The sequence below is a fragment of the Dromiciops gliroides genome, chromosome 2 (genome assembly GCF_019393635.1).
Source record: "Dromiciops gliroides isolate mDroGli1 chromosome 2, mDroGli1.pri, whole genome shotgun sequence".
In the NCBI taxonomy this organism is placed as follows: domain Eukaryota; kingdom Metazoa; phylum Chordata; class Mammalia; order Microbiotheria; family Microbiotheriidae; genus Dromiciops; species Dromiciops gliroides.
Genome location: NC_057862.1, coordinates 543,741,862 through 543,765,805, shown reverse-complemented (window position 1 = coordinate 543,765,805; position 23,944 = coordinate 543,741,862). Strand labels below are relative to the sequence as shown.

At 37.3% G+C, this 23,944-nt stretch overlaps 1 protein-coding gene across 1 annotated transcript in view; it reads left to right on the top strand.

Moving 5' to 3' along the window:
• Positions 1 to 1,461: 1,461 nt before the first annotated feature.
• The window catches only part of C2H8orf74 (chromosome 2 C8orf74 homolog), a 53,391-nt gene continuing 30,908 nt past the window's right edge, over positions 1,462 to 23,944 (top strand). The window contains 4 exon segments of the mRNA XM_043981773.1: positions 1,462 to 1,509; positions 9,996 to 10,077; positions 10,080 to 10,121; positions 10,124 to 10,184. Of these exon segments, the coding sequence (XP_043837708.1) occupies positions 1,462 to 1,509; positions 9,996 to 10,077; positions 10,080 to 10,121; positions 10,124 to 10,184 (233 nt within the window).

Sequence of the window (23,944 nt, the reverse complement as noted above, 5' to 3'; positions counted from 1 at the left end):
AGCCCCAAAATAGAAACAGTGTGGTTCATTCTACATTCATAATCCACAGCTCTTTTTTCTGGATGTTGAGAACATTTTCCATCATGAGTTCTTTGAAATGGTTTTGGATCATTGCACTGCCAAGAAGAGCCAAGTCTATCAGAATTGTTCATCACACAATGTTGCTGGTACTGTGTACAATTTTTTCCTGGTTCTGCACCTCTCAGTCAGCATCAGTTCATGTAAGTCCTTCCAGGTTTCTCTGAAATCCTTCTGCTCATTGTTTCTTACAGTACAATAGTATTCCATTACATTCATATACCACAACTTGCTCAGCCATTCCCCAATTGATGGGTATTCCCTTGATTTTCAATTCTTTGCCACCACAAAGAGAGCTGCTATAAATATTTTTGTACATGTGGGTCCTTTTCCCTCTTCTATGATCTCTTTGGGATATGGTCTTAGCAGTGGTACCATTTATTCTTTAGAAAAATCACCTGGACAGCTGAATGGAGAATGGAATAGAATAAGGAGAGACTGGAGACAGGGAGACCAATTAGAAGGCTATTGAAGATGCAGATGAAAGCAATGAGGTCCTGAATTGTGTGGCTGTGTGAGCAGACAGTTGGGAATGTATAGAAGTGATATTTTTAATATAGGGGCATTAAGCCTTCCTAATGAACCAGATGTGTGGGATAAGTGAGACTGAATCATTGATAATTACACTGAGGTTGTGAATCTGGGTAACTAGAAAAATGGTGCCGATCATGGAAGAAGGAGAAAAGCTAGTGAACTCTATTTTGTATATGTTGAGTTTGCCATATGTACAGAACATCCCATTCAAAATGTCTAGTAGGCACATAATGATTTGGGTCTGGAGCCCAAGAGACAGACTAGGGCTAGATATACTGATCTGAAAGTTATCTGCATAATTTATACCAATGATAATTGAACCAAAGTGCTGATAAAATCACCAAGTGAGATCTTATAGAGAGAAAAGGGCATGGCATAGGTCCTTAAGGGACATTCACATTTAGTGGGAGTAACATACCTAAAAATCCAACAAAGTTGACTAAGAAGGTACAGTCAGGTAGAAGAACAAAGAGATAACAGTATCCTGAAAACTCAGAGAAGAGAATATCAAGGGGGAAAGTAATTAACTATGTCAAATATTCCCAAGAGGTTATTAATGATGAGAATTAAGGAAAGGGATACAGGGATGAAGGCCAAGGACTAAGAGGTCCTAATGAGTAAAGAGAGACCTGTGCAAGTCCGAAGCTTCCCTTTCCCCCTCCCTGACTCCTTCACACTCTCTGAAGTACGAGGAGAGAAGCCTAGAGAAAGGCGCCACACTCTGGCATAGTTACCATCACACAGCCATGTTAAGTGACCCAATAAAGCTGACCCATGCATGCCCTGGAAGGATTCTAGGAACTTTATATTATTTCTGGTGGCGTTTCTTAGCAACCAGATGCTGGGATCATGGCGGAATTTACAGCCCAAGGAGTGAAGGAAATCTTCCAACTTGAGGTGAAGATATAAAGTAATTTTTTAGATCCAATTGGTTTTAAAGTGCAATATAAAGCTTTAGAAACAGCTCATAACATTCTGACATTTTAAATGTGGAACCTTGGATAATCCATATTTCCTAGGATCCTGCTTATAATTATTAATACTTTTTTAAACTGAGTTTTATCCAGGTACTAGGTCAATGACTTATCAAACTTTGGAGGTGTTTTATCTTAAAGGATCAGGCACACATTAAAGGTGCCACCTAACCCATATTCTTTGGGGAGTATCCCTTATAGAGGTCATCTTGAGCCTTGCAGCTTACAGTTTCACAACCACTGGTCTGGAACACAGTGGATAAAGACCTTGCTTAAGGAGCAAAGCCTAAATCAGGAAGGCTAGTACACATGGGGAAAAACAGGTTGACATACCTGCAAAAAAAAGCAGGGTGTCCTAGATCAGGAAGGTATATGCAAATCCATTCCCTCTTCATGCCCCCAAACATATCCTACTATGATGTATATCTTTCAAAAGATAATTCCTCAGCAAAGGGGATCTATATATGTTTGTATAAGAAGTTAGAGGGGGCAGCTAGGTGGTGCAATGGATAAAGCACTGTCCCTGGATTCAGGAAGACCCGAGTTCAAATCCAGCCTCAGCACTTGACACTTAATAGCTGTGTGACCCTGGGCAAGTCACTTAACCATCATTGCCCTGCCAAAAAAAAAAAAGAAAGAAAAGAAAAGAAAAGAAAAAAAGGAGGAGTAAATCATGTGAGAACTGGAGTAGAGACAGGCCAAGTAGCCAATTCAAGGCTACACAATCACTCAGTTGCATGCTCTTCACAACTAGAAGAAGTTAGATAAAATGATCAGTCAAAAAAAAAAAAAAGAAATTTCTGAGTGTGGGGATTAGAGAAGAAAGGTACATTGCCCCCCACCCCCAGGGATCTCTAGCATCTTTGAGGTAACATAAGCATTTTCTTTCTTTTTTATAATATTTAATTTTTCCCCAGTTATACGTAAAGAGAATTTTAAATAATCATTTGTTTTGGGGGGTTTTTTTTGGTTTTTTTGTGAGGCAATTGGGGTTAAGTGACTTGCCCGGGGTCACACAGCCAGTAAGTGTTAAGTGTCTGAGGCCGGATTTGAACTTAGGTACTCCTGACTCCAGGGCTGGTGCTCTATCCACTGTGCCATCTAGCTGCCCCTTAAATAATCATTTAAAAAATTTTGAGGTCTAAATTTTTTCTTTCCCTCTCTCCCCTTCCCTGAGACAGTAAGTAATTTGATATAGGTTATACATGTTCAATAATGGAAAACATATCATATTAGTTGTGTTGGGTGTGAAAGAAGACACAGACTCAAAGAAAAAATAACAAAAAATACAGAAAGTGAAAAACACAAGTATGCTTTGATCTGCACTCAGACTCCATCAATTCTTTCTCTGGAGGTAGATAGTATTTTTCCATCATGACCCCTTTGGAATATCTTGGATCATTATATTGTTGAGTATATAGCTAAGTTATTCATAGCTGGTCATCACACAGTATTGTTGTTACTGTGTACAGTGGCATAGCACCAAATAAATAAGTTTAGGTAGAATTGTCATTTTTATTTTACTGGCTCAGCCTATCCATGAGCAATTTAAAAGTATTTTGTAATTGTGTTCATATAGTTCCTGGGTTTGTTTTGGCAGGTAGACTCCCAAGTATTTTATATTGTCTATAGTTATTTTAAAAGGAATTTCTACTACATAGTGGACTTGCAGTTTCATACACAATTATCTTTTTGTTGTATTATGCTATGGAAATGTTTGCTTTATTCCATAAATTAAAAATAAATAAAAATGTAAAATTTGTTGGAAATATATAGAGATGCTGATGAGTTGTGTGAGTTCATTTTATATCCTGCAACTTTGCTAAAATTGTTGATTATTTCATTTTTGGCTTTGGGGGGGGGGGTTTGGCCAGGCAATGAGGGTTGTGACTTGCCCAGGGTCACACAGCTAGTATGTGTCCAGTGTCTGAGGTTGAATTGGAACTCAGATCCTCCTGAATCCAGGGCCAGTGCTTTATCCATTGCATCACCTAGCTGCCCCAAGTTGTTGATCATTTCAACTAGTTTTTTACCTGGTTCTCTGGGATTCTCTAATTATACCATCGTATGATCTGCAAAGAGTGATAGTTTTGTTTCCTTACTGCCAATTTTTATTCTTTCTATTTCTTTTCTTGTCTTATTGCTATAGTTAGCATTTCTAGTACAACAGTGGGGACAATGGGCATCCTTGATTCACCCCTGATCTTACTGGGAAGGCTTCTAGCTTATCCCCATTACAAAAAAAAGTTTGCTGATGGTTTTAGGTAGTTACTGCTTACCATTTAAAGGAAAGCTCCATTTATTTCTGACGTTCTCTAGTGTTTTTAATAGGAATGGTTGTAATTTGTCAAAAGATTTTTCTGCATATATTGAGATAATCATATGGTTTCTGTTGGTTTTGTTATTTACATGGTCAATTATGATAATAACTTTCCTAATATTGAACCAGCCCTTTATTTCTGATATAAATCCCACCTGGTCACAATGTATAATCCTTGTAATATTTTGCTGTAATCTCCTTGCTAGTATTTTACTCAAAATTTTTGCATCAATATTCATTAGGGAAATTGGTGTATAGATTCATTCTTTGTTTTGGCTCTTCCTGTCTTAGGTATCAGTATCATATTAGTGTCATAAAAGGAATTTGGTAGGATCCCTTCTTTCCCAAATAGTTTATATAGCATCAGAATTGATTATTCCTTAAATGTTTGATAGAATTCACCTGTGAATCCATCTGGCCCTGGGAATTTTTTCTTAGGGAGTTCATTGATGGCTTGTTCAACTTTGTTTTCTAAGATGGGGTTATTTAATTAATCTATTTTGTCGTCTGTTAATCTGGGCAATTTATATTTTTGCAAATATTCATCCATTTCCCTTAGATTGTCAGATTTACTGGCATACAATCAGGCAAAATAATTACTAATTATTGCTTTAATTTCCTCTTTGTTGGTGTTGAATTCACCATTTCATTTTTGATACTGGTAATTTGGTTTTCATTTCTTAAAAAAATCAAATAAACTAATGTCTTTATATATTGTATTATTTTTCTCCATAAAATCAGCTCTTAGGTTTATTTTTTAGTTCAATGGTTTTCATTTATCTGCCCTTTCTCTCTTTCATTAATATGTGTTTAGAGATATAAATTTTCCCCCTACATACAACTTTGGCTGCATCCCATAAATTTGGGAATGTTGTCTCATAGTTGTCATTCTTTTTAATGAAATTATTGTTTCTATAATTTGTTCTTTGACCCATTCATTCCTTAGGATTAGATTATTTGGTTTCCAATAAATTTTTAATCTAGCTTTTCTTGGCCCTTTATTAAATATAATTTTTATTGCATCATGATCTGATAAGGATGCATTTAATATTTCTGCCTTTTTGCATTGATTGTGAGATTTTTGTGCCCTAATACATTGTCATTTTTTTGTGTGAAGGTGCCATGTACTGCTGAGAAGACATAATCCTTTTTATCCCCATTCAAATTTCTCCAGAGTTCTATCACATCTAACTATTCTATTCTATTCTATTCACCTTCTTAACTTCTTTCTTGTTTATTTTGTGGTTAGATTTGTCTAGTCCTGAGAGGGAAAAGTTGAGGCCTCCCATTAGTATAATTTTAGTGTCTATTTTTTCTATAACTCATTGAACTTCTTTAGAAATTTGGATGCCATTTGATATGCCATTTGGAGAATATATGTTTAGTATTGATACTACTTTATTGTCTATGGTACCTTTTAGCAAGATGTAGTTTCCTTCCTTATCTCTTTTAATTACATCTATTTTTGCTTTTTGCTTTTGCTTTGTCTGAGAACATGATTGCTACCTCTGCTTTTTTTTAACTTCAGCTGATGCATATACACTGCTCCAGCCTTTTACCTTTACTCTATGTGTGTCTTTCCGCATCAAATGTATTTATTATAAACAACATATTGTAGGATTCTGGTTTTTAATCCATTCTGCTATCTACTTCTGTTTTATGGGAGAGTTCATCCTATTCACATTCACAGTTATGATTACTGTGTATTATCTTCCATCCTATTTTTCTGTTTATACTTTTTTTCTCTCCTTTCACTCTGTCCCTTCTTACCAGTATTTTGTTTCTGACCACTGCCTCCCTCTATCTGTCCTTCCTTCTATCAGCTCCTCTCTTTTTCTTGTCCCCCTCCCCTCCTACTTCCCTAGAGAGTAAATAGATTGCTATACCCAAATAAGTGTGTATGTTATTCCTTCTTTGAGCCAAACCTGGTGAGAGTAAAGGTCAAGTGATGTTCATCAGACCTTCACTTATTTCCCTCCATTGTAATAGGTATTTCACACTTCTTCATGAAATACACTTCTGGTTATCCTAACTTATGTTTTGCCCCTGGACTTTCATGACTCTGGAAAAGAGAGTGAAGTTGGTGACTTTGTGCAACTCTGCCTCACTTCAATCCAATTTACTTATAAGACATTACCCTGTGAGGTCATTGGTCCTCTTTGAAAATGAAAGACAAACAACCACAACAATACCAAGAATACAGGGCTGGTTCAATATTTGGAAAACTTAAGCAGAATCTATCATATCAATAACAAAAGTAACCATAATAATATGATGGTGTCAATAACTGCAGTTTTTATAAAAAAATACAATAACCATTCCTACTAAAAACACCAGAAAGCATAGGAATCAATGGAGTCATTCTTAAAATGATAAGTAGTATCTATCTAAAACCAAGAGCAAGCATTATATGTAATGTGAATAAGCTAGAAGCCTTCCCAATAAGATCAGGGATGAAGGAAAAATTTCCATTATCACCACTATTATTCAATATTATATTAGAAATTATGTCTATATCAATAAAACAAGAAAAAAATTGAAGGAATAAAAAATTGGCAGAGGAAACAAAACTGTCACTGGAAATATGATGGCATAATTAGAGAACACAAGAGAATCAACTAAAACACTAATTAAAAACAATTTACACCTTTAGCAAAGTTGCAGGATGTATAATGTTGTTGTCATTTCATTCATATCCAACTCTTTGTGACCTTATTTAGGGTCTTCTTGGCAAAGATATTGGAGTGATTTGCCATTTCCTTTTCCTTTTGTACAGATGAGGAACTGAGGCAAGCAGAGTTAAGTGACTTGCCCTGGGTCACACAGCTAGTAAGTGTCTGAGACCAGATTTGAACTCAGATCCTTTTGACTCCAGTGTTGGTGCTCTATTCACTGTACCACTTAGCTGCCCAGGATATAAAATATTAGTATTTCTATATATTACCAACTCAGCAGGAAGAGTTAGAAAAAGAAATATCATTTAAAATAACTATAAACGATATAAAATACTTGGGAGTCTACCTGCCAAGACAAACCCAGGGACTACATGAACATAATTACAAAACACTTTTCATACAAATGAAGAGACACTAAACAATTAGAAAATATTAATTGTGCGTAGATAGACTGAGCCAACATAATAAAAATTCTACTTAAATTAATTTACTTATTCAGTACCATAACAATCGAACTACCAAAGAATGATTATATGGAGCTAGAAAAAATAATAATAAAATTAATCTAGAAGAACAAAAAATCAATAATATCAAAGGAATCAATGAAAAAATATGAAGGAAGGTGGCCTAGCAGTACAATATTTCAAACAATATTATAAAGTGGTAATCATATAAACAATATAATACTGACTAAGAAATAGAGCATTAGGTCAGTAGAATAGATGAGGTATATAATAACAGAGCAGTAAATAACCATAGTAATCTAATCTTTGATAAACTCAAAGATACAAGCTTTTGAGGCAAGAACTCACTATTTGACAAAAATTACTGGAAAAACTAGAGGGTAGTTTGGTAGAAATTAAGTGGAAAGCAACATCTCACACATATACCAAGATAAGGTCAAAATGAGTACACAATTAAGACTTGATGAGCAAATCAAGGAGCATGGAAAAATGTACTTGTCAGATCTATGGATAGGGAAAGCATTTATAACCAAACAAGAGGTAGAGAGGATTACAGGAAATAAAATGAATTATTTTGATTATGTGACATTTAAAAGTTTTTGCACAAACAAAACCAATGCAGCCAAAATTAGAAAGAAAATGGGGAATGGCAGGGGGTGGGAGTGGTGGGGTGTTATAGCAAGTTTCTCTGATAAAGGTTTCATTTCTCAAACATATAGGGAACTGAATCAAAATTACAAAAATAGCCATTCTCCAATTGATAAATGGTCAAAGAGCATTTTTCATAAGAAGAAATTGAAGGTATCAATATTCGCATGAAAAATATTCTAAATCACTATTGATTAGAGAAATCCAATTCTAAGATACTACCTCACACCTATCAGATTGGCTGACATGACAGAAAAGGGAAACTATAAATGTTGGAGAGGATGTGGAAAAATCGGTGCACTAACTTGGTGGAGTTGTGAATTAATTGGTCCAACCATTCTAGAAAACAATTTGGAACTATGCTCAAAGGGTTATTAAACTGTACATACCATTTGACCTGTCTACTAGGTCTATATCTAAAGGAGATGAAAGGAAAAGGAAAAGGACCTATATGGACAAAAATATTTCTAGTAGCTCTTTTTGTGTTGGCAAATAATTGGAAATTGAGGGCATGCCCATTAATTAGGGAATGGCTAAATAAGTTGTGGTATATGATTTCATTGGAATACTGCTGTGCTATAAGAAATGATGCTTTTGGGAAAAGCTGGTAAGACTTATATGAACTGGGGGCAGCTAGGTGGTGCAGTGGATAGCGCACCGGCCCTGGAGTCAGAAGGACCTGAGTCCTAACCAGGCCTCAGACACTTAACACTTACTAGCTGTGTGACTCTGGGCAAGTCACTTAATCCCAATTGCCTCACACACAAAAAAAAAAGACTTATATGAACTGATGCAAAGTGAAGTGAGCAGAACCAGGAGAACACTGTACATAGTAACAGCAATATTGTAAAGATAACCAACTGTAAAAGACTTAGCTACTCTGATCAATACAATGATCCAAGACAATGCAACAAACCCATGATGATAAATGCTACCTACCTCCAGAGAGAGCTATGATGAACTCTGAGAGAAGATTGAAGCATACTTTTTTTTTCCTTTTCTTTATGCTTCTTGCTTTTTATTTTTTGGCAAAATGGCTAATATGGGAATCTATTTTGCATGATTTCACATATATAATAGATAACATATTGTTTGCCTTTTCAATGGATGGTGAAGAAATGGAAGGAGAACTTGAGTCAAAATTTAAAAAAATAAACATTAAAAATAAATTTACAAAGTATGTAAACTCAAAGTTAAAAAATCTTTTTGTGTAAGTTCAAAGTACCGTAATATGTCACTGTCATTAGTTTTGGCTAGTACACCATACTACGTCAGTTTCCAATCAACATCAAAACTTTTAAAAAATTGAAATAGTTTTATGAAAATTATAAAATATTTTATAAATAGATATATGTTCATGTTATATGATTTATTGTATATTTGAGACTTAAACATTATAAGATTATGTTTTATTACAAAAATTATCATTTTATTTTAATAAGATACTTGCTAAGAATATAATTTGTATAAATTATTTTCTGAAAAGTGCAAGATTTTTTTATAAAAGGGGGACATTGTTACATAAAATTTCGAAACCATTTCCTTAGTTGAATGATAGTGATGATGATGATGGCAAACATTTATATAATTCTTTAAGGTTTGCAAAATATTTAATATACATTTTTCTCATTTGAAGCAAATGGTTGCCTAATTGTCCTAGCACCTGAATTTTCACCATTGTTGGAAACATTCCTTTTATTAAATCACCTCCCCTATTTCTATACAACTCTTTGCTGTTAAAACCTCAGTATAAATTAACTTGTCATGTTACTTTCTTCCATAGAAATCTGCTGACATGGGCCACTGAGGAAAGGATAATTTTTATAGGGAAGAAAACAGGCACAATTTTGGAATATGAGGAAGACCTGGTTAGAGGCACCATAATGATTGTAATGAGGTCACCAAGCACTCTGTGAGAAAGGAGAGCCAAGAGAGAGGACAGGCAGCAGGAGGCAATGGAAAGAATCCTAGAACCTGGATTCAGATCTCAGCTCTGCCACTTGGCAAAGTCTGTGTGACCTTGGGCACTTAATTTCTCTGAATCTCAGTTTCTCCAATCTGTCAAAGAAGGGGAGTTGGATTAGAGGATCTTGAAGGTCTCCTCCATTTCTAAATTTATGACTCTAGGAGAGGGGCCAACTCTTAAGAGGAAGAGAGACCAAGGATAAATGTACAATTTTACCTGGGGTGGTTATGATTTCCAACAGGGTCCCCCATGAGAAGCCAGCATGGACAGAACATACCACAATAGCATTGCAATGTGGACAGGACCTGACCTGTCCTGCTTTTTGTTCCCTCCCAGAAGCAGGAGGGTCGAGAGCTCCTTAGAAGACTCACAAAATGGAAACGGCTTCGAGAAATGAAAGAGTCCCGGAAGAACATCTTACTGACATCCTCTATGACGGTATTGTGTTTGCAGTAGAGAAAGGCTTCCCTGGCCAGCAGTGGTAGAAGTTGCCAGATTCACAGAAGAGCTGTTAGAGGAACCAAATGTATGGCATGGCCTCTGATGGAGCTGACAGGCACGTGGGCTATGCCACAGCCATCAAACAGGGTGTCCCAAAAGTCTTAGTGCAAGTTTATGTTAATAAGACTTAAAACTATTATGGCTTAAAACCACACCAAGACTTTGAGGACATCTTGCAGAATAAATTAGGTTTGGAGGAAAGCAATGTTTTACACACAAGGGCATGAATTAAAAGCCTCTACCTCCCTTACCAGTCTAATGGGGTACCAGGCTAATAGCCCCCCATTCCCCCCAAACCCCCCAAAAACAGTCCAAGTCTCCAGCACTGCCCTCCTTTTCATCAAATATCACATCATTGCTGGGCCAGTGACTTCACTAGTACCCACTTAGGAAACTATTTCCTTTCCAAGATATTTCAGATCACAGCAAGCCCAAGGTGGTCACACCAGGGAAATTGTGATGCTTGTTTGTCTACTGAGATCATCACGTGCTCTTGAAAGAGATTATAAGTCATGTTATCATTTCTTGTTCTCAAATTGCTTTGATAGGCTTCATAAAATAATGAAGAAAAAACCATATTGGAAGAAAGTGGGCACAAATAAATAAACAAACGAATGAATGAATGGATGAATGGATGAATAAATAAATAATAAATGAGTGAATGAATAAATGGATGGATGGATAAATAAATGAATGAATGGACAGATAAATGAGTGAATAAATAAATAAATACATGGATAAATGAATGAATGAATAAATGAATAAAGATAAAAATATAAATAAAAACAAATAGATAAATGGATAAATAAATAGATAATTTTTTTTAAAAAGGATAGTGGGCCTGTCCTGACTTTGTCACGAACTAGTTATGTGACCCTGGGCTGAATCACTTAACCTTCTCTGGGTCTCTGTTTCTTCAACTATAAAATGAAGGGATAGGATTAAATGACCTTCCATCTCTCTCTTCCTAGCTCTGATCCTTCTGCCAACAGAGAAGTCTAGGAATTGTGTGACTTTTATGGAACTAGGGAAGGAGAAGTTTTTATCTCCCTTTTATTAATATAACAAGTAGGAGGATAAACAGTTTGTGTAAGGTTGAATGGATTGTTCTGTCTATTGGTGCCTTTCTTTCTCCATCAGCCAAACTCAGGGTCATCTGCCTATTCATTAAATCTTTACTGAGAGGGGCAGCTAGATGGCGCAGTGGATAGAGCCCCGGCCCTGGAGTCAGGAGTACCTGAGTTCAAATCCGGCCTCAGACACTTAACAGTTACTAGCTGTGTGACCCTGGGCAAGTCACTTAACCCCAATTGCCTCACTTAAAAAAAAAAATCTTTACTGAGAAGTATATCTATATAAAGTACCCACGTACGTCCTTCTGAGGACACCAAAAAAAGTGTCCCTGCAAAAAGCTTAGAATATCATGGAGAAGCCAACCAAATGGCAGAATGACTGATGCATTGATGCGGTCAGAGTTCAAAGAAGAGGAAGATTACTACAGGCTAGCAAATCCTGGGATGGCCTCATACAGGAAATAAAATGTGAGCTAGGCACCCAGGGATGGCTAGGATTTAGTAGGTGAGGGAGAAAGGGAGGGACTTACCAGGCAGCAGGAGCAACCTGAGCCCTGAGCAAAAGCCTGTGGTCAGGAAGGAGCTTGCCATGTACAGGGAATAGTCAAGGAGTAGAGGGAGGTAAGACTGCAAAGGTAGGTAAGGGCCAAATTGAGGAAGGCTTTGAATGTCAGGATAAAGATCTGAACCCAAGACAGATGCTGGTAATTATTTTAAAACCTGCTCTCAGAGTGGCAGGGAGGGGAGAAAAGAGACAGAGAAGACATATAGGACATACTTTCAAAAATTGTTAAATTAATTTCATTAATATTTTCTAATTACATGTAAAAAATTTTAACATCCATTTTTTAAAATTTTGAGTTCTGATGTATAATGAAGTGAGCAGAACCAAGAGAATGTAGTGCACAGAGAAAGCAATATTGTTTAATGAAGAACTGTGAATGGCTATTCTCAACAATACAATGATCCAAGGCAATTCCAAAGGACTATTGATGAAACATACTATCCACTTCCAAAGAAAGAACTGATATTGATGAAACACAGACTGAAGCATGCTAGTTTTCACTTTCTTTCATTTTTCCCTTTTATTCAAGTTTTATTTTACAAAATTACTAATATACAATGTTTTATATAATTGTAAAAAAATTGAGTTCCAAATTCTTTTCTGTAACCCATCTCTTGAGAATACAAGCAATATGATACATGTGAAGTTATGTGAAACATATTTCCATATTAGCTATGTTGTAAAAGAAAACACACACTCAAAACAAGAAAAATAAAGTTTTAAAAGGTCTGCTGCAATGTGAATTCAGAGTTCATCAGTTCTCTCTCTGGGAGTGGATGGCATTTTTCATCATGGGTCCTTTGGAATTTTGGACACACTTTAAAATATAATCTTCATTATTAACATCTTCTCCATCACTTTCTTAAGTCTAGACAACCAACAGAACCTTAAGTTGAGCCCTTACTTGAGGTGTTTACAGATATCTGGGGTACAAAGGCTTTTGAGAGGCAGTTCAAATGACTCCAGCACATTCCTACCTGCACCACACAACACTCCTTGCAAAGTAGCTTAGGAACCTAATTTCCATTATATTTAGCAGCAAACCAAGACTGGTAGAAAGCACATTAATAGATGATGGTCGGGGGCGGCTAGGTGGTGCAGTGGATAAAGCACCAGCCCTGGATTCAGGAGTACCTGAGTTCAAATCCGGCCTCAGACACTTGACACTTACTAGCTGTGTGACCCTGGGCAAGTCACTTAACCCTCATTGCCCCACCAAAAAAAACAAAACAAAACAAAAAATAGATAATGGTCAATTAAGTTTCTTTCAGAGCCGAGATACCTGAGGATTCCTGAATGTCATGGTCTTGGATCCCAAGGGGCTACTAGTCTTAAACCTCCACCGATCGACTCCCTTCCCTCTCCACCATCAAGGCCCACACAAATCCATTTCCACATACCCCCAAAAGAAAAAAAAATGTGTTTTTCATCCAAAAAAGGTTCATAAACTTGGGCTTTGGATGATTTCTCTTCACAGTTTAAGTTGTCACAGGCACAGAGGGTGGAGACTGTTATTGAAAGTGTCAAATAAGTAACTCCCTCTGGCTGTGGTCTACACCTGCTGCCAAGCACAATCTTGTCCAAAGCGCCAAGGTCCTATTTATTTAAGAGCTTACTGAGTTAGTTCAAGTCATTGAGGTGTGTCCCAGGAGCTTGCCTAACGAAGCTGACAGCTGGCTTTTCCAGACATCTCACCAGTCAGGAGAAAGGTAGAAAGCTCAACTGAGATAACAAGCAAGAACATGAGTCAGTCAGCAGTTACGGATGTCATCTTGGTGGCCTTTTGTGATCAATCAACAAGCATTTATTAAGGGGCTAATGTCATGGGTACTGTGCTAGGCTCCTAGGGATATAAATTCAAAGAACAAAACAATCCCTACTCTTAAAGAGCTTACAATATGATGGGGGAGAAAGCAAGTACATATAAAAATATATGTATCACATATTTATAAAATGAATAAATATAAAAATAGATAGTAAGATAGATAGATAGATAGATAGATAGATAGATAGATAGATAGATAGATAGATAGATAGATAGATAGAAGGTAGATAGGTAAGTGGGTAGACTGTAATTAAATACAAGGTGATTTGGGAGAGATAAATGTATCATTAGCTCCTCCAGAGCACAGACTGATTTTGCTATTCTTTGTATGCAATAGCACATTATGTCTGGTAAACAATAGTAGCTTAATAAATGTCTCCTGAATGACTAAGAGCTTTTCTATTCTTTTGGAATCTCTCCCTCTCTAAGATACATAGAGAATGGATCCCTGAGTACCTTTAAAATAATAATAGCTAGCATTTAGAAATGGCAAACCACTCTAGTATCTTTGCCAAGAAAAGCCCCTGTGAGGTCACAAAAGAGTTGGACACAACTAAAACAACTGAACAACAGAGCACTTTACAAATATTATCTCATTTTATCCTCCCGACAATCCTGGGAGGCGGGGTTTATTATAATTCCTATTTCAAAGATGCAGAAACTGAGGTAGACAGGTTATGTAACTTGCCCAGGGTCATACCACTAGTAAGTGTAGATAAGATTTGAACTCACATCTTCCTGTCTTCAAGTCCATGGCACCACTTCCAACAACACCATTTTTCTGTGAGTGGAGAGATCCAGGGATCCTTCCCAATCTCATTTTCTTATCACTTTTCCATATAGAACATCAATGAAAAGCAATATAAATGTGAGTTATTGCCAAATAGAAGTGGATTCATTCACTCAACAATCAATTAAATGTCCCCTGGGGGTTTAAAGAATTAATTTTTTTTTTTTAAAGAAACTGTCCCTGACCTCAAGGAACTTACAGTCTATTTTGGGGAAACAATTCATATACAGATAAGTAAATACAAAAAAATACCTAAACCACATTGCAATTGAGATAGCAGCTGAGAGGATTAAGATGAATCTCACATAGCAGGGCAGGTAGGTGGCACGGCAGATAGAATACCAACCCTGGAGTCAGGAGGACCTGAGTTCAAATCTGTCCTCAGACACTTGACACTTACTAGCTGTGTGACCCTGGGCAAGTCACTTAACCCCAATTGCCTCACCAAAAAAAAAAAAAAAAAAAGCTGAATCTCACATAGAATACAGACCTGATCTTGAACCCTGAAAGAAGTTGGGGATATTGAGCCGTAGACATGAGAAGCCAGAGAATTCCAGGTATGGGGACAGTCTGTTCAAAGGGAGATATAAAATGACATGATAGTTTTACAGTTACAAAAGAGTTAGGGTACCTCCTGAGATATTTTTGCTTGCAGATCCAGGATTCAAAGTCATGCCATAGTCCTTGCGATTTTTCCTTCTCCCTCTAGATAAAAGGAGAGAATTCATTACAGTGTAAATATTTATAAAATTCCTGGTAAACCTTAAGATGCTATATATGCCAGTTATTGTTATTGTTACTTCTGATAACACCTACTTACCCAGGATAGGATAAAAAGAAGCTGAACAAAGTAAATGAGATGAAGGGACAGGGAGAAAGGAAGCAACAACAGGAAGGCCTAGAGAATACTTTTTTTTTTTTGGTGAGGCAATTGGGGTTAAGTGACTTGCCCAGGGTCACACAGCTAGTAAGTATTAAGTGTCTGAGACCAGATTTGAACTCAGGTACTCCTGACTCCAGGGCCAGTGCTCTATCCACTGTGCCACCTAGCTGCCCCTGGGGAATACTTTTAAAGACCCTGTCCTAGAGGTGAGTGAGGCTAGAATGTGATCTCCGGAGATAAATCAATCAGCAAGCATTTATAAAACACATGTCAGGCACTGTAGATACTAGTACAAAGAATGAAATAATCCTTATTCTTAAAGAGTTTATATTCTATTAGGGGAGAGAACATGCACATATATTAGTATACACAAAGTAATTTGATATTGTCAGCTTCTCTATAGGAGGGGGTTCTAGATGAATGAAATGTTGGATTTTTACCTCTCTGTAAGAAAACAGATTCCCAACTGAAAAATGTCTTCAAGAAATCACCTACTTAACCTCATTGCCTACAAGCCATCCTAGTTTTTCAAGAGATTGTCTAAGGAAAATCTGCCTATGATTTCTTCCCCAGTAACCTATTCCAGAATCTTTCAAGGCTTAGTCAAGTTCAGTCATGTCTTACCCATTCAAGTTATGTTCTCCCCTGTTCCAAGTTAAGTCCTGCTTTCTTTGCTTAACATTCATATCAGAGTTCTCAAATTCTCAAAATGGAAAGTAGCAAGTCACCATACTCTAGCCAGTAAGTCTATTCCATACACCTGAATTCACTCTTCAACCTACTCCTTCCTAAGAGGATCATTCCAGTAACTTTAGTTTTTCCCTAAAGAAAAAAAAAAAGTTTCACACAATGATCAATTCTAGGCTTCTACTCTAGAACCTATTTAAATTGTTTATATAATGTAAGATAAGACCATGTAAAGTTCCACAATAAATTTCTAAAACCTAAGTAGAAGTTAGAGAGCTAGTCTTGGAGTCTGGAAGATCTGAATTCAAGTCCTGCTTTTGACACATATCAGTTATGCAACAAGCCATTTAACTTCTCAATGACTCCAGACAAATTTAGCTCTGTAAATCACAGAAGATTGTTGGTGGAGGGAATTTCCCATTGGGAGTTCTTGCATTGGTGAAATGAAGGGTTCAGGAGCTCAAAGAATTATTTCTTCACAGATGGATGAAATATCTAGAATTCCAATGCAAACTTTCTATTTCAAAAATAAACTATATGGGGCAGCTAGGTGGCACAGTGGATAGAGCACAGGCCCTGGATTCAGGAGGACCTGAGTTCAAATCTGGCCTCAGACACTTCACACTTACTAGCTGTGTGACCCTGGGCAAGTCACTTAACCCCAATTGCCTCACCAAAAAAAGTAAAAAAATAAAATAAAATAAAATAAACTATGAAGTTTTCAGCTAAAAGTCAGCAAGCTATTTTCCATAACAACTTTAAGTAAATTGCTAGAGGACTAATCAGAATTCCAAAAGACAGTGATAGCAGGTGATGACTGAATTACAATCTCACGCATCAACCTCCAACTTCAACTCACACCTCGGAAACTGATGTTAACAAGGAACAAATTATTTTCAGGTCAGCCTGGACTGCTAAGCTGACCTGGTTACAATAAAACAGAGAGGAGTTACTAAAGCTACCAATTTGCCAGTGTCTCTTGCCAATGGTAGCATGGGGGAGGGCATTACATGGGAAATTCAATTCAATTCAGTTCAACAAACATTCATTAAGCACACATTTTGTGCTAGACACTGAAACTTATTGGAGAGACCAAGATAAAAACAAAAACCATCCTTTGTGAAGGGGGCAAATGTGCATAGAAAATTAAATACAAAATAAGTATAACAAGCAATTTCCAGGAGACCACAGAGAATATCCCCTCTTTATCAGGCAACCTGAACTTTATCAGTTGAATTCTGAAGATAGCACCTAGGCAACTGCTTGACAAAATCCAGGCAGAGGTCACAGTCTGACTGAGAAATTAAAGCAGGTACTTGAAAGAGGCATTTTTTTTGTATTTTACTAAAAGATCTAGCTGCCCCTGTCAAATCAAGCAGTCCTTCCTGTCATCTTCTCTGATTTCCTTCCTCTCTCCTTTCCCCATCCCCTGCAACAGGGGCACTAGCAGAGATCTGTGGACCTCTTTCCTTTCTCTCTCAGTCACCACGAAGGCCCTGGCCAATAGAAGTTTTATTGGATAGCTTCTATAGAAACTCTATTTTCTAAGGTCCCCTCATTCCATCAGCAGCTAGGGGCAGGTAGGTGGCACAGTGGATAGAGCACTGGGCTCCGAGTCAGGAAGACCAAAGTACAAAATCCCACTTCAGAGAGTTTACCAGTTAGGTGACCCCAAGCAAGTCACAATCTCTGTTTATCTGAGTTTCATCAACTGTAAAATAGTGATCTAGTTCCCAGGGTTATAGTGAGGATCTAATGAGATGAATTTAAACATTTCATTCAAAAAACGAAACACTCGTGGCAGCTAGATGGCGCAGTGGATAGAGCACCGGCCCTGGAGTCAGGAGTACCTGAGTTCAAATCCGGCCTCAGACACTTAACACTTACTAGCTGTGTGACCCTGGGCAAGTCACTCAACCTCAATTGCCTCACCAAAAAAAACAAAAAATGAAACACTCTCAAGAAACTTACATTCTAATTTGGTGAAATATTATGGACATTGGTAAGTAAAAGCAAAATATGTAATACTTAAGGGAAGGACATTAGCAATATTTTTGTGTAGAAAAAAGCAATTGACTTGATCCCTGAAGGAAGCAAAGGCTATTACAAGGCAGAACTTTTCACACGTGGGGAATAGCCCTGTGTGAAATCACAGAAATAGAACACAAAATATTGAATATGGGTCACAAATTTGCCCATTTGACTGGAATACGGAAGTGAGTGGAGCCGAATGCAATGTAAATCGGGTCCAGATTGTGATGTGCTTTAAATACCAAATAGAGGATTTTGTATTTGATCCAAGGAGCAAAAGAGAGACACTGGGACTTCTTAAGCAGGGAAGTGACAAGGTCAGACCTGTGCCTTAGGAATGTGAATTTTCAGCTGTGTGGGAGATAAATTGGAGAATAGAGGGGAGCAAGGGAAGACCAATTAGAAGGCTATTCTGCTGAGAGATGACAAAGACCTGAAATGAAGTGGCAGCTGTAGAAGCAGAAAAAAGGGAATAGATGTGAGAGATGTTGTAGAGGTAGAATCAATAAAGCTTGGCAATGAATTGTATATTGGAGGATGCGGGGAAAAGGAAGAGCTGAGGATGGCTTGAAGGTTCCAAACCTGGGTGACAAGATGGTTGATGGAATCCTCATCTGAAATATAAAAAGTAGGAAGAGTCAGAGGTTTGGCAAGGGAAAAGACAATGAGTTCTGTTTTGGACATGTTGAGTTTAACTTGCCTACAGCCATGTAGCTGGAAATACTGGCAGCTGGTAATTTAGGACCAGAGCTCAGGAGAAGGATTAGATATAGAGATGTAGGTGTCACTTGCATACAATTGGTAATGGGATGCACAGAAGCTGATGTCACAAAGAGAAAGGATGTATAAATAGGAGGGAAGAGGAAAGGAGAGGAGAGAAGAGGAGAGGAGATAAGGGAAGAGAAGAGGAAAGAAGAGAGGAGAACTCACTACAATGCCTTGGGGTATAGTCACACATGGGGACATGAATGATGGTCCAACAAAGTAAACTGATAAGGAGCAGCCAGATAGGTAGAAGGAGAAATGGGAAAAAGCATTGGCATGAAAGCCCAGATAGATGAGAGTGTCCTGCAGGAGAGAGGGTAAACCATGTCAAGTATTACATAGAGGTCAATAAGGATAGCAATGAAGATGATATCATCAGGTTTGGTTATTAAGAGGTCACCAGTGACTTTGGAAAGAGCAGTTTCAGTTCAGATTGCAAAGGGTTGAGGAGTGAGAGGTGGGGAAAGGGAGATAAGAAATGTAGATATCTTTTAAAAAATTACTCTAATTTTTTAAGAATGAAAATCTAAGGGGTAGCTAGGTGGCACAGTGGATAGAGCACCAGCCCTGGAGTCAGGAGTACCTGAGTTCAAATCTGGCCTCAGACACTTAACACTTACTAGCTGTGTGACTCTGGGCAAGTCACCTAACCCCAATTGCCTCACTAAAAAAACAAAACAAACAAACAAACAAAAAGAATGAAAATCTATTTTCTCTACCTCCTACTCTTTTAAAAAAAACCCAAAGCCTTCAAGACAAATATGCATAGCCAAGCAAAACAAATTCCTACATTGATCATGTTCAAAAAGTATGTATCAATCAGCACTCTGAGTTCAGCTCTTTATCAAGAGATGGGCAACATGTTTTATCCTGAGTCTTCTGGAATTTTGGTTGGTCATTTCATTGATTGGTGTTCTTAAGTCTTTCAGAATTGTTTATCTATAAAGACACTATGAATTGTTGTCATCATTGTATAAAACTGTTCTCCTGTCTCTGCTCACTTTATCAGTTCTTCCAAATTTTCCAAGGTATCTCTTAAACTGTTCCCTTCCTCGTTTCTTATGGCATGATATAGTATTCCATCCCATTCATATACTAGTTTGTTTAGTTATTTCCAATTGATGGGAATCCTATTAGTTTCCAGTTCTTTGCTGCCACAAAAAAGCTGATAGATAGATAGATAAATGTGAAAGGGAAATCATATAAATATATGTGTGTATGTATATATATGGGAAGGGTCATATATACATATATGTGTATATATGTCTGTGTATATATACACACACATATATATATAAACGAAAGGGACTCATTTGTATATGTGTGTGGGGGGGGAGAGACAGAGAGAGAGAGAGAGAGAGAGAGAGAGAGAGAGAGAGAGAGAGAGTCCCTTTCCTTTTTCTAGATAGATTTTTCTAAGAGTTTGGCTATGAAACAGAGGATAGATATAGGACATAGATCAAAAGGATGATAGAGTCAAGTGGAAGTTGTGTGTTGTCTTTAAAAAGACAGGGGAGATGAACATATTTCTAGGCAGCTGAGAAACAGATAATGATGATTCAAGAATTTAAAGCTCTGGACCATGGGGTAGGAAGATGACCAAGGGCTAGAACCTGGGAACCAAAAGAAATGAAAGTACTAAGGACTGGGGTGTATGAGTGGAAGCTGGCTATAGCCATCGGACCACAAACACACTCACTCCTTCCCAGTGCCTGGGTGGTGGAAGATAAGGAGAGGAGTAAGCTTTAATGTAGGCGTGACTCAGATGAGTTCCAATTGAGGGGAGAGGACAGAGGGCAGTATATAATAGTGACAAATAGTCATAGGACCACAGATTTAGACCTGGAAAGGCCTTTAGAGGTCATCTAGTACATGTCTATCATTTGTCAGATGAGATGCCTGAGACACTCAAGGTCACATGGGTGGTAAAGGGCAGAGCTGGGACTTGAACACAGGTATCGTGACTCCAAATACAGCATTTGCTTCACTCAGCCTTCCTGGTTTCTCCTCCAATAAATGTTGGGAGAGTCCTGAATTTTGGAGTGGGAAGGGGACATCAGTTTTAAGTGCCTACTATGTGCCAAGAACTGGGCTAAGCACTTTACAAATATTATTTCATTTGTTCTTCACAACGACCCTGGAAGGTAAGTGCTAGTTATTATCTCTATTTTACAGTTAGGAAACGGAGGCAGACAGAGATTAAGTGACTTACCCAGTGTGACACAGCTAGTAAGTGTCTGAGTCTAGATATGAACTCAAGTCTTCCTAATGCAAAGCCCTATATCCAGAACAGAACTACATGACCTTATTCATCACTATACTTCTCCAGAACTGTCATCATCCACAAAATAAGGATGATAAAATGAGAATTCTTCATATGGCAGTTGTGAGGAATGTGCTTTTTAAAAACCTACAGGTATTATATAAACATCAGCTATTATTATCTATAAAAAGAGAGGGTTGGATTTTCCTTTTAAAATTTCTTCCCACTTTAAGAATTTTATGAATCATACCACACACATTTGTAACCTTAGAGCTATTTTTACTCCTCCTCCTCCTTCATTCCTCTGTATCCAATCAGTTGCCAAGCTCTACCAGTTCTTGCTGTGCATCATCTCCCAGATCCAATTCATTTCCATCCTCAGTGCCTCTACCTTAGCCCAAGCATTTATTACTTCATACCTAGATTACTAAGACAGCCTCCTATTTGTTTGCCCTGCCTTCAGGTCTTCCCTGAGCCAATCCACTCTGCTTCTGGGATGAGCTTTCTCAAATTTTATTTCTTTTGTTTAAAAAAAATATTTAGTTTTAACATTTCTTTCTTTTTACATTTTTTGTGGGGCAATAAGGGTTAAGTGACTTGCCCAGGGTCACACAGCTAGTAAATGTCAAGTGTCTGATCCAGATCTGAAATCAAGTCCTCCTGAATTCAGGGCTGGTGCTTTATCCACTGTGCCACCTAACTGCCCCCTCTTTTTACATTTTGCTTAAATTCTCTCCCTCCCATCTTTCTCCTACCCACTGAGAAGGCAAACAAAATAACATCAATTAATTATACATGTGAAATTATGCAAAACATATTTTTGTATTAGTCATATCACCAGAAAAATCAAATAACAATAATAAAGAAAGTGAGAAAAGTATTCTTAAACTTGCACTCAGGGGGCGGCTAGGTGGCGCAGTAGATAAAGCACTGGCCCTGGAGTCAGGAGTTCCTGAGTTCAAATCTGGCCTCAGACACTTGACACTTACTGGCTGTGTGACCCTGGGCAAGTCACTTAACCCCCATTGCCCTGCAAAAAACAAACAAAAAACCTTGCACTCAGAGTTTATCAGTTCTCTCTCTGGAGGTGGAAAGCATTTTTTCACCATGAGTCATCTGGAATTACCTTGATTCATTGTATTGATCAGAGTAGCCAAATTTTTCGCAATTGATTACCATTACAGCATTGCTGTTACTATGCACAATGATCTCCTAGTTCTTCTCATTTCACTTTGCTTCAGTTCATATAGATCTTGCCCTGTTGGGTTTTCTTTTTCTGAAACCACCCCTTGGTCATTTCCTATAGCACAATAGTATTTCATCACAATCATATGCCATGACTTGTTCAGCCATTTCATAATTGATGAGCATGCCTTCAATTTCCAATTCTTTGACACCACACACACACACAAAGCTGCTATAAATATTTTTGTACATAAAGGTCCTTTTCCTTTTTCTTTGATATTTTTGGAGTACAGACCTAATAGATTGTCAAAGAGTATGCCCAATTTCATAGCTCTTTGGGCATAGTTTCTAATTGTTTTCCAGAATTGCTGGACCAGTTCACAACTCCACCAACAGTTTATTAGTGAACCTATTTTTCCTTACCCCCTACACATTTGTCATTTTTGATGGGTATGAGGTGGTACCTCAGAGTGGTTTTAATTTGTATTTCTCTAAGTAATAGTGATTTAGAGCATTTTTAATATGAATATAAATAGTTTTGATTTTTTCTTCTGAAAACTGCCTATTCATATCCTTTGAACATTTATCAACTGAGGAATGGCTCTTATTTTCAAAATTTGCCTCAGTTCCCTCTATATTTGAGAAAGGAGACCTTTATTAGAGACATTTGTTGTACAAATTTTTCATACTACTTCAATGTCTATGGTACCTTTTAGCAAAATGAAGTTTCCCTGATCATCTCTTTTAATTAGGTCTATCTTTGCTTCTTTATTTACCTGAGATCGTGATTGCTACCCCCACTTGGCCTTTCTTACTTTGCTGAAGCATAATAGATTCTGCTGCAGCCCTTTATTTTAACCATGTGTGTATCTTTTTGTTTCAAGTATATCACTTGTCAACAATATATTGTTGGATTTTGGTTTCTAATCCATTCTGCTATTTGCTTCCATTTTATGGATGAACTCTGTGAGAAAATAATTCAAAATCACAGTTATAATTACTAACAATGTATTTCCCTCCTTCCTATTTTCTTCTATTTATCCTTTTCTCTCTCACTTTTTTACCCTGTTCTTCCTTATGTCTGTTTTGCTTCTAAATACTGCCTTCCTTTTATCATCCCTTTCCCCTTCTTATCCCATTCCCTCTTATTTCATATTGGGTAAGATAGGTTTCTATACCCAACTCTGTGTGTATATTCTTCCTTCTTTGAACCAATTCCAATCACAGTGAGATTTAAGCATTGCCCACTACCTCCTCCAATCTTCCTCTCCACTATAAAAGTTCTTTCTTTCAAGTCTTTTTTATGTGACAATATTTCCCCCATTCTATCTCTCCCCCATCTCCCAATGCATCGCTCTTTCTTACTTTACTATAATTATTTGGGGGGGGGGGGAGATCATTCCAACACAATCAACTCCCTTTCCTTCTATCTATGTAAAGTCCTTCTAACTGCTCCAATAATAAAAAATTTCTTAGGAGTTACATGTTCATCTTCCAATATATGGACATAAACAGTTTAACTTTATTGAGCCTTTTACAATTATTCTCTTATATTTACCTTTTTATGTTTCTCTTGAATCTTGTGTTTGCATGCCAATTTTCTATTCAGTTCTGTTTTTTTTTTCCATCAGGAATGCTTGAGAGTCCTCTATTTCATTAAATATCCATTTTCTCTCAAAAGATTATGCACAGTTGTGGTGAGTAAGTTATTTTTGGC